Source organism: Blastomyces gilchristii, assembly GCF_000003855.2.
Source record: "Blastomyces gilchristii SLH14081 genomic scaffold supercont1.15, whole genome shotgun sequence".
NCBI lineage: Eukaryota > Fungi > Ascomycota > Eurotiomycetes > Onygenales > Ajellomycetaceae > Blastomyces > Blastomyces gilchristii.
The window spans coordinates 1,647,039-1,659,141 of record NW_003101668.1 but is presented as its reverse complement, the minus strand read 5'-3'; the positions used below and the strand labels follow the sequence as shown (position 1 = coordinate 1,659,141).

Here is a 12,103-nt window from a genome sequence, read left to right as displayed (position 1 = left end):
TCAAATGCTGTTCATATTCTTTCTCTTTTGATAGTTCACTTATTTATAAGTCTATAAGAGATTCAAGCTTTTCTCTCCAGAGAGATAACTTCTCATGATTCACTTTTTCAACATTTAAAGAAGAAAATTGATTTTTAATCAGAGAGCATAGTCTGTAAAGTTGAGAAGACATTTTCTTTAAAGAATTATTTTCATTTCAATCAAGAAATCTATTTCAATTCAGTTCATTTCCAGAGTTAATTGATGAAAATGAAGAAGAGACTCTTTCTCTGATTATATAATTTAAGCTCATCTTTATAACTCTCAGTGCATAGTTCATACAGGCCTTTTCAAATCTAATAGCAGAAGGAGAAATTGAAGCTTCAATTTTCATTGCTTTAATAGAAGATGATTTGAATGCTTCTAGAATTCTTCTCAAGACTCTGTTTTACAGACTTTGAAAGAGTTCAGTGAAATTTCCTTGATTATTTCATCAAACTTGAACTTCATAATCAGCTACTGATGTAATACAGACTATATATAACTGTCTCATAGCCTGGAAGAATAGATCTCTCTCTGTATTTGATAGTCTGATTATGTTGTTCAATAGTCTTTCTGCCTTGACAGTTCTTTGTTGAATGTGATATTTAAAATTCAACTTGAAGTTTAACCATACTTCTAATCATTTGATATTTACACTGAGTTTAATCTCTCTATTTAAAAGAGTTAGAGATAGTTCTTTCTTATTGAATCTAGAAAAGAAATGAATTAACTCAGTTTTATTTATATTAAATTAAATTTGATTAATATCTGCTCTAATAAAGATTTTCTTTGCAGCTTCTTCAATCACTTTCAAATTCTCTTTGATAGTTTTTGAGCTGTAGACTAGATTAATATCATTCATATAACTCAGAGATCATACTATTCTCATATTTCTATTTTTGAATAGATATGCAGTGTATATTGCAAATAAAATAGATAAGATTGAAGATTCTTATGATACTTCTATTTTTATCTCAGTCTTGTCTTATTTTATTTCATCAAAGAAAAGTTATATAATTCTTTTAGATATAAAACAGTTATTTTATTTTATTAGAGAAAGTGACAGTTTTAACATCTTCAATATCTGAATTAACTTTGACTTTGAAACATAATCAAATACTTCTTTTATATCAATAAAAACTGCAGTTGAGATCAGATCTTCATGCTTTGCTATTTAAATATCATGAACAACTGAGAGAACAGTGTCAATTGTAGAACACTGTTTTCTATCTCTCATTTATTCACTGAATAAAAGAAAATTACTGACAGAGCTTATAAAAGATAGTTGAGTAGCTATTATCTTTTCTAAAACCTTTTCTAGACAGTTCAATAGAGATATTACTCTATATGACTTAAAAATTGAAGTTTTTCTATTAGATTTTATAAGAATCACTTCAGTGGCTTCTCTCCAGCATTCAGAATGATATTCATTTTTCAAGAGATTGAAAAAGAGCTCAAAATATTCATTCTTTAAGTAGGAGTATGTATTTTGATTAATTAAGTGATTAATTGAATCAGGCCCTGCAGCAGTCTTAACTGAACTTGAGAAGATAGCTGACTCTAATTCATCTTGAGTAAGATCAGATCATTCTCAGTCATTTTCATCAATATAGTTAAGAAGTGATATATTCTCTTTCTCTGAATCTGAATCTGATGAGTTTTGAAAGAGAGTTCTTATAAAAGCTTGACATTTTTTCTTAAAAGAGTTTGCTGTATATGATTCATTCTGAAACTCATATTCTAAGATTGAAAGTTTTGCTATACTTCTTGTTTTACGATCATCTGAAAAACAACCGCTTCACCACGAACTCGCTCGATTTTTCGAATAAGAACCCGCCGATAGATCCATCGAAAAGCCCTCGATCATATGAGCATTTTGACCACATCGCCGACTGCATACCCCGTGTGGTGGTGGAGTTATCCAGCCAAACATGAACCAGACGTCGTTCGAAACTCCTGTGTGGGATTATCCCCCATTCTCCCCTACCACACCACAACCCCGGGCCAAATTGCCATACAAATTGTAAGGTGAAGAGACCTAGCCATATGCACCAATCTTCTCGATTTTGGAAGATCCCCGATCTGTAGTTGTGGAGATATCTGAGGAGCGACCTCCGCGAAAACCCTGTCCATCTTTGATGTTCCAAAACACCAACGCCAAGTCCCACCCTCGTACCGCCCTTCCCAATCTGGCCCATCCCCAGCAGAAAAATACAAAAAGATACCTCGGCGATAATATCAAGCACATAACCAACAGCCACTTCTGAAGTGCAACCTCCGCGGTCTGTCTTCAGTGTATCTAGACATCAACACCAAGTCTCACCCTTGTACCACCCCTCTCAATCTGGCTCATCCCCGACAGAAAAGTACAAAAAGATACCTCAGCAACTGTACTTGATACATAATCAGCAGACATGACAACTATAAAATCAGTATATCTCAAGGTCTGACTGAGCCTTTGATCCCTGCATAGTAAGATATATTAAATCTAGTTTTAATATCTCAATATTCAATAGATTCTGTAAGAGATTGAGAATAGTAATACTAGATTTCTATTGAATTTAAGAATTAACTCTATATTAATATAATCATTGACAAAGTCTTCTATTTTGAGATATAAATAATCAGTTTCTCTACATTCTGCTGATAATATTTACATTATTATATAGAAACAGACTTATATTCTCTATAATATTATAACTCTGAAGAGAGAAAGTCTTGATAGAGAGTATACAGTAGTGTATATCTTAGCAGTTTCTATCTCATTCTTCTGCAGCAGTTAATGCAAAAAAAAAAAAAAAAAAAAAAAGATTTTAGAAATAGTTTTTTACTTCTCTTGAAAAAGTAAGATGTTTTTCTCTGAATTTTACACAATATTCTTCAAGAGAATTTCATCAATCACTTCATCACAAACTCACTCAATTTTTCAAATAAGAACCCGCTGATAGATCCATCAAAAAGCCCTCAATCATACAAGCATTTTGACCCCATCGCCGACCGCATACCCCGTGTGGTGGTGGAGTTATTCAGCCAAACATGAACCAGATGTCATTTGAAACTCCTGTGTGGGATTATCCCTCATTCTCCCCTATCACACCACAACCCCGGGCCAAATTGCCATACAAATTGTAAGGTGAAGAGACCTAGCCATATGCACCAATCTTCTTGATTTTGAAAGATCCCTGATCTGTAGTTGTGAAGATATCTGAGGAGCAACCTCTGCGAAAACCCTGTCCATCTTTGATGTTTCAAAACATCAATGCCAAGTCTCACCCTCATACCGCTCTTCTCAATCTGGCCCATTCTCAGCAGAAAAATACAAAAAGATACCTCAGTGATAATATTAAGCACATAATCAACAGTCACTTCTGAAGTGCAATCTCTGTGGTCTGTCTTCAGTGTATCTAGACATCAACATCAAGTCTCACCCTCATACCACCTCTCTCAATCTGGCCCATCTCTGACAGAAAAGTACAAAAAGATACCTCAGCAACTGTACTCAATACATAATCAGCAGACATGATAACTATAAAATCAGTATATCTCAAGGTCTGACTGAGCCTTTGATCCCTGCATAGTGAGATATATTAAATCTAGTTTTAATATCTCAATATTCAATAGATTCTGTAAGAGATTGAGAATAGCAATACTAGATTTCTATTGAATTTAAGAATTAACTCTATATTAATATAATCATTGACAAAGTCTTCTATTTTAAGATATAAATAATCAGTTTCTCTACATTCTGCTGATAATATTTACATTATTATATAGAAACAGACTTATATTCTCTATAATATCATAACTCTGAAGAGAGAAAGTCTTGATAGAGAGTATATAGTAGTGTATATCTTAGCAGTTTCTATCTCATTCTTCTGCAGCAGTTAATGCAAAAAAAAAAAAAAAAAAAAGATTTTAGAAATAGTTTTTTACTTCTCTTGAAAAAGTAAGATGTTTTTCTCTGAATTTTACACAATATTCTTCAAGAGAATTTCATCAATCACTTCATCACAAACTCACTCAATTTTTCAAATAAGAACCCGCTGATAGATTCATTGAAAAGCCCTTGATCATATGAGCATTTTGACCCCATCACCGACTGCATACCCTGTGTGGTGATGGAGTTATCCAGCCAAACATGAACCAGATGTCATTCAAAACTCCTGTGTGGGATTATCCCTCATTCTTTCCTACCACATCACAACCCCGGGCCAAATTGCCATACAAATTGTAAGGTGAAGAGACCTAGCCATATGCATCAATCTTCTCAATTTTGGAAGATCCCCAATCTGTAGTTGTGAAGATATCTGAGGAGTGACCTCCGCGAAAACCCTGTCCATCTTTGATGTTCCAAAACACCAACACCAAGTCCCACCCTCGTACCGCCCTTCCCAATCTGGCCCATCCTCGGCAGAAAAATACAAAAAGATACCTCAGTGATAATATCAAGCATATAATCAACAGATACTTCTGAAGTGCAATCTCTGTGATCTGTCTTCAGTGTATCTGAACATCAACACCAAGTCTCACTCTTGTACTACCCCTCTCAATCTGGCCCATCCCCGGCAGAACAATACAAAAAGATACCTCAGTAACAGTATTTGATACATAATCAGCAGATAACAAGTCAACAGAACAAGTCAACAGCATATCAACAACTATAAATTCAGTATACTTCAAGATCTGACTGAGCCTTTAATCCCTGCACAGTGAGATATATTAAATCTAGTTTTAATACCTCAATATTCAATAGATTCTGCAAGGGATTGAGAACAGCAATACTAGATTTCTATTGAATTTGAGAATTAACTCTATATTGATATAATCATTGATAAAGTCTTCTATTTTAAGATATAAATAACCAGTTTCTCTACATCTCACTGACAATATTTATATTATTATATAGAAACAGACTTATATTCTCTATAATATCAAGACTCTGAAGAGAGAAAGTCTTGATAGAGAGTATACAGTAGTGTATATCTTAGTAGTTTCTATCTCATTCTTCTGCAGCAGTTAATGAAAAAAAAAAAAAAAGATCTTAGAAATAGATTTTTACTTCTCTTAAAAAAGTAAGATGTTTTTCTCTGAGTTTTATACAATATTCTTACAAAGAATTAAAAACAGAGCTGTTTTCTGTCATAATTTCATATTATTTTAAGTAAGAATTACTTTTTCAGTAGCTGAAGAGCTTTCATTAATACTTAATTCTTTTTTACACTCTTTATTAACTGATTTGAGTTGCACACTTGTTGTGTGAGAATAATTGAATGATTTAGAATAAAATTGAATAGTTTTAATCAATTTCTCTGCAAAAAATTGATTTATTTTTTATCAGTTTTTCTCTCAAAAACTGTCATATTATCTGATTTATTATCAATTGATATCATACTTTTCCTCACTGTATCTCAAGAAAGAGATTGTAAAGATTTTATTGATTTATCTCAAAAATCAATTTTAGTTTATTAGATTCTCTTCAAAAATCTAACCTAGTTACTGAACTAGTGTGAAAAAAATCAGGTGTTTTATACATAAAAGTCTTTTATTCTTCTTTTGAAACAGTCTAACCAACTTTTCAATTGAAAACAGACTTAGAAACCTCTGAATTAAAACAGTCTGATCAACTTTTCAAAAGAGTTCAATACATATCTCAATTGAAACAGTCTGACTAACTTTTCATTGAGTGAGAACAATGAGTTCAAAAATACACTCAGTTGATGTGGAAAAAGATGCTTTGTCAAATGCTATTCCTGAGATTGAAATTCTGAAGAGAAGAAAGAAAGAAGAAATAGAGAAACAACAAGTTCTTGAAATACAGAAACTTGAAAAAGTAAGCAAGATTCTTGAAAAGCAGTGTCTGAGTGAGATAAATGAAGAGGTTCTGCTAATTCTTCATACTCAGACTAGACAACTACAGAAGATGATCAAGTTCAAACTTGGAATTTCAAACACAGTTCAAAAAACATTGAAAATTCCTAGTACAATCACTGACTTCTTATCTTACTCTTCTTTCTCTTTTTCTACTTCTTCTTCTTCTTTAAATCAGAAGAAAACATATGCTCAAGCAGCTGAATCTGCTGTCTCTAAACCTGCTATCTCAAAACATGCTTAAAATCCTGAAAAAACTGAGAAGAATAATGCTCATACTTCTATTGATAGAAAAGTGAAGAAAAAAATGCAAAAGAAGAAAAACTTTCAAATCTTCAGAAATAGAAGACTTATTCTCAAAGTCTCAAATCAGAACATCTTGTAAAGGAACAAGCTAAACTCAAATCTCATTTTCAGAATCAGAAATGAAATTAATCAGCAGTTCTTTTCTCAGTTAATGACTGATATTGAAGTTCAAAAATCAGTTATGACTTCAATTGAGTCATTCTTCTTTGAAAACTTCATTATTCTGACTACAATGTCTGAATTCAGTACAGAATTCCTTATTCAGAATGAGAATCTCTGAAAATCAGTAATAGAATCTTTATTAAACATAATAATTCTATCTGAGAGAGATGAAAAATGAGACAAATTCATTCTTCATGATATTTCAGTTGAAATTTTTGACTGTGAAGAAGAAATGCTACTTCTCAAAAATGAATTAGAAGAATACAACTCTATTCAACTGAGAAAAGAGCCTGTATAACTAAATTCAATTGAGTTCAGATAAAGCAGAAGAAATGCCTCTGTTCTAGTATATACAAAAACACTTGAACAGTCAAAGATCTCTGAAGTAAGAGTAGCAGGTTTGAAAATGAGAGTTCATGAATACAAAGACTTAAGAATGAATCTCAAAGCTCAAACACAGTGTTCAAACTGTCAAAGATATGAATACTTTACAATCTTCTGTTTCAGAGACTCAAAATATGTATTCTGTGTCAGAGATCACAAAACTAGTGAGCATAAATGTGAAACATGCTTAAAAAGAGATGAAATATGTTAATATACTCTGCTTAAATGCTCTAATTGCAAAGAAAAACATGCATCTAGCTCAAAAGAATGTATGTTTGCTTCAAGAACTCAAAAGAACTGAAGAAAAGATGAAGCTTAAAGTAAATCTAGAACTGAAGAGAATAGTCAAGTCAGTAAACTCACAACTGCAAGCTTAAAAAGAAGAAACTCTCAACTATCTAAATCTTCAAACTTCAATTCTCCAGCTAAATGTAAACAGAATTTGAATTCTCAAACTTCTGTTAAGATTAGAGAATTGAGAAATGACTCTGATGATAAACTAGATATAATGTAAGCAGTTGAGATTTCTACTTTTCAGAATAGTTATAATCTACTATCTAATGATAGTGATTAGATTCTACTCTACTCTCTTTTAGTATAAATATACAACAAAAACAACAAAAAAAGTTTAAAAACTCTTCAAAAATCACATTTATTTAAAATAATGTGAATAGAAACTCAAATTGTATTTATTCTTATCTTCAAATTGCATTTAAATAAAAAGTTGATTTTATACTGCTTCAGGAGCTGAATTTTGATCCTGAGTAAAAATATGTCATTTCTTATTCAAGCTACTACTGCTTTCTATCTCAAAAGTCTGAGATAAAGTCAAGAGTAGTGATCTATGAAAGAAAGAGATCAAGATATCAATTTAATCTAAGATTTAATATCATGTCTGACCCTGATATTCTGGTGAGTGATATTATAGATAAAGAGAATGAGTTTGATACTATACAGCTTATAAATATCTATAATGAAAAGTCATTGAAGAAAAATAATAACATCTGAACAATTAATAGAGAATTTCTGAACATAACTTCATCAAGAAACTCTATAATTGTAGAAGATTTCAATGCACATTATCTCTGATGAAATTCAGAATGTAAAAGAGCAGTAAGAGCTGATAATCTGATTGAATGAACCTTTGAGTATTCAATAGATTTAGTTAATAAGTCTGATCAATACACATTCTTTAGAAAAGGCATGAAACAGAAATCTATTATAGATCTAATCTTCATGTTATAAAATCTAATGAAAAAAAGACTTATAAACTGATTTATTAATTCAAATGAGACATCAGAATCAGATCATGAGATTATTCAATTTGATATTGAACTGAGTGAGGAATAAATGAGTGAAAATCCTCTTCTCTCTAATCAGTTTAACTTTGAAAAAGCTGACTGAAAGACAGTTGAAGAAAGCATAAAACTGTTAAAATCTGAAAGACAGAGTGAGCTATATTGAAATCCTGGTCAAGATATCTTAAATGAAATGCTTGAGAATAGAGTGAAGCTCATTACATCTATTATTCTAGTAAGTGTTAAAGATAATATTTCAAAGAGAAAGTCTTCTGAGTATTCAAAACCTTGATAAAATGAGAATATCACATCTAAAAGAAAACAATTGACTACTGCTAGAAGAGATTGAAAGAATGATATAATTTCTGATAAAGAGTTCAAAGCTGTCAGAAATGAATATTTTTCAGATATTAAAAAAGCTAAAACAGACTGCTGAAATAAATTTCTTAAAGAAGCATAAGAAAAGAAAGTTTTTAAAGCTTTTAACTATATTAAAACAAGAAGTATAGCAAAACTTTCAATCTTAGAATATGAGTTTCAGAATGAATCATATACAGCAAACTCTTTTAAGAAAAAATGTCAAGCTTTTATAAGAACTCTCTTTCAAAACTCATCAGATTCAGATTCAGAGAAAGAGAATATATCACTTCTTAACTATATTAATGAAAATGACTGAGAATGACCTGATCTTACTCAAGATGAATTAGAGTCAGCTATCTTCTCAAGTTCAGTTAAGACTGCTGCAGGGCCTGATTCAATTAATCACTTAATTAATCAAAATACATACTTCTACTTAAAGAATGAATATTTTGAGCTCTTTTTCAATCTCTTAAAAAATGAATATCATTCTGAATGCTGGAGAGAAGCCACTGAAGTGATTCTTATAAAATCTAATAGAAAAACTTCAATTTTTAAGTCATATAGAGTAATATCTCTATTGAACTGTCTAGAAAAGGTTTTAGAAAAGATAATAGCTACTCAACTATCTTTTATAAGCTCTGTCAGTAATTTTCTTTTATTCAGTGAATAAATGAGAGATAGAAAACAGTGTTCTACAATTGACACTGTTCTCTCAGTTGTTCATGATATTTAAATAGCAAAGCATGAAGATCTGATCTCAACTGCAGTTTTTATTGATATAAAAGAAGTATTTGATTATGTTTCAAAGTCAAAGTTAATTCAGATATTGAAGATGTTAAAACTGTCACTTTCTCTAATAAAATAAAATAACTGTTTTATATCTAAAAGAATTATATAACTTTTCTTTGATGAAATAAAATAAGACAAGACTGAGATAAAAATAGAAGTATCATAAGAATCTTCAATCTTATCTATCTTATCTGCCAATATACACTGCATATCTATTCAAAATAGAAATATGAGAATAGTATGATCTCTGAGTATATGAATGATATTAATCTAGTCTACAGCTCAAAAACTATCAAAGAGAATTTGAAAGTGATTGAAGAAGCTGCAAAGAAAATCTTTATTAGAGCAGATATTAATCAAATTTAATTTAATATAAATAAAACTGAGTTAATTCATTTCTTTTCTAGATTCAATAAGAAAGAACTATCTCTAACTCTTTTAAATAGAGAGATTAAACTCAGTGTAAATATCAAATGATTAGAAGTATGATTAAACTCCAAGTTGAATTTTAAATATCACATTCAACAAAGAACTGTCAAGGCAGAAAGACTATTGAACAACATAATCAGACTATCAAATACAGAGAGAGATCTATTCTTCCAGGCTATGAGACAGTTATATATAGTCTGTATTACATCAGTAGCTGATTATGAAGTTCAAGTTTGATGAAATAATCAAGAAAATTTCACTGAACTCTTTCAAAGTCTGTAAAACAGAGTCTTGAGAAGAATTCTGAAAGCATTCAAATCATCTTCTATTAAAGTAATGAAAATTGAAGCTTCAATTCCTTCTTCTACTATTAGATTTGAAAAGACCTGTATGAACTATGCTCTGAGAGTTATAAAGATGAGCTCAAATCATATAATCAGAGAAAGAGTCTCTTCTTCATTTTCATCAATTAACTCTGAAAATGAACTGAATTGAAATAGATTTCTTGATTGAAATGAAAATAATTCTTCAAAGAAAATGCCTTCTCAACTGTACAGACTATACTCTCTGATTAAAAATCAATTTTCTTCTTTAAATATTGAAAAAGTTGATCATGAGAAGTTATCTCTCTGAAGAGAAAAGCTTGAATCTCTTATAGACTTACAAATAAGTGAACTATCAAAAGAGAAAGAATATAAACAGTATTTGAAGAGAATTTCTACAATCAATATAAAAGACTGTATTCTGATTTATTTAGATAACTCAAAAAATGAGAATTTGAATAGATTAGGCACAGGCATTGCTTATACTGAAGATAATATCAATTTTATCTCAGATTTCTGAAATTTAGACTGTGAATCTGAAGTCTTTGATACTGAACTATTTACAGTAGTGAAAGCTTTCAAACTCATAGAAATAAAATCTCATAAAAGAGGAAATTGTTTAAAAGAGACATGAATATTCTCTGATAGTTAAGCTGCTTTAAAAAGACTTAGAAATAGTCAGATTCATAATAATTAAATGAATCTTGAACTGATCTTAAACTCTGTTTTAAAAATTCAAAAGAGAAGAACATCAAAGCTGATAATTCATCTGCAATGAGTTCCTGCTCATATGAATATTCATGACAATGAATTGACTGATTCAGCTGTAAAAAAGAGTGCAGAATTAAGCAGATCTATTCAAAAAATTATGTCCTGATCTTTTATAAAGAGAAAAATGAAAGAATCTTATTTAGACAAGTGAAATGAAAGCTGGCAGAAACAAAAGAAGAGTATACATTATTCAAGATTTAAAACAAAACCCAAGTGAAAATCTTGTTTAATTAAATATAAAATGAAAATATTCTCATCTATAATACAGCTGAAACTAGAACATGACTATTTCAAATCTTATATACAAAGATTTGATGATAGATTTGACTCAATAGAATGCTTATTCTGCAATACAAATGAGAATCCTGAGTATATTGTAATACACTGTGTATTATACAATAGTCTCAGAGCCAGATTGAAAGAGAAGTATAATCTAAATCAATTAAATATGAGATTCTTATTCTCAACTGAGACAGAAATTAAATACTTAATAGACTGTCTATCAGAAACTCAAGCAGCTATAAGAAAATGGCTAAATTCAGAATTATCTGAATATGAAGAGAAGGAAATTAATCAGATATAGTCTGTTAAAACAGCTATACACTATTTTTTAATAATTTATTTTGTTACAGTCTCTCTTTACTTTATCTTTTTCTTTCAATTTCTTTCTATCTATCTATTTAATGTGTCTATCTTTAAGACTGTGTTCTTTTTCTCTTTTCCTTTGTCATGATATTGTCAAATGATTTCAAAGTATCAGAAGATATTAAAACACTGTAATTTGTAAACAGTTTTTGTATTCTGAGCTGGAATTTTCTGATTTTGCATATCTGAAATTGATGAATGTATAATAGTTAACTTTACAGATATAGGAAAAACCCTGAGAACTAAAAGTTCTCAGGTAGATGTCATAGTCTCTGACTGCATACATCTATAATTGAAGAATAATAATAATAATAATACTTCTTGTTTTAGTATAGTTAAAAGCTTTAAAAACTTCCTTCTCTTATGCTTCTTTAAGAAATTTATTCCAGCAGTCTGTTTTAGCTCTTTTAATATCTGAAAAATATTCATTTCTGACAGCTTTGAACTCTTCATCAGATATTACATCATTCTTTCAATCTCTTCTAGCAGTAGCTAATTCTTTTCTTTTAGATGAGATATTCTCATTTCATCAAGGTTTTGAATACTCAGAAGATTTTCTCTTTGAAATATTATCTCTAACACTTGTTAGAATAATAGATGTAATAAGCTTCACTCTATTCTCAAGCATTTCATTTGAGATATCTTGACCAGAATTTCAATATAGCTCATTCTGTCTTTCAGATTTTAACAGTTTTATACTTTCTTCAACTGCTTTTCAATCAGCTTTTTCAAAGCTAAACTAATTAG

General features: G+C 30.2%; 1 protein-coding gene across 1 annotated transcript; it reads right to left on the bottom strand.

The window, feature by feature from the left end:
- Nucleotides 1-1,917: 1,917 nt before the first annotated feature.
- On the bottom strand, nucleotides 1,918-2,351 carry BDBG_17481 (uncharacterized protein). Its single transcript, XM_031725188.1, has one exon. It carries the CDS (start codon nucleotides 2,267-2,269, stop codon nucleotides 2,060-2,062), a length of 210 nt encoding a protein of 69 aa, XP_031579758.1. The 5' UTR covers nucleotides 2,270-2,351; the 3' UTR covers nucleotides 1,918-2,059.
- Between the last annotated feature and the right edge of the window lie 9,752 nt (nucleotides 2,352-12,103).

Coding starts and splice junctions, on each gene's coding strand:
- BDBG_17481 (XM_031725188.1), bottom strand. CDS start 2,269: ATGTGCTTGATATTATCGCCGAGGTATCTTTTTGTATTTTTCTGCTGG.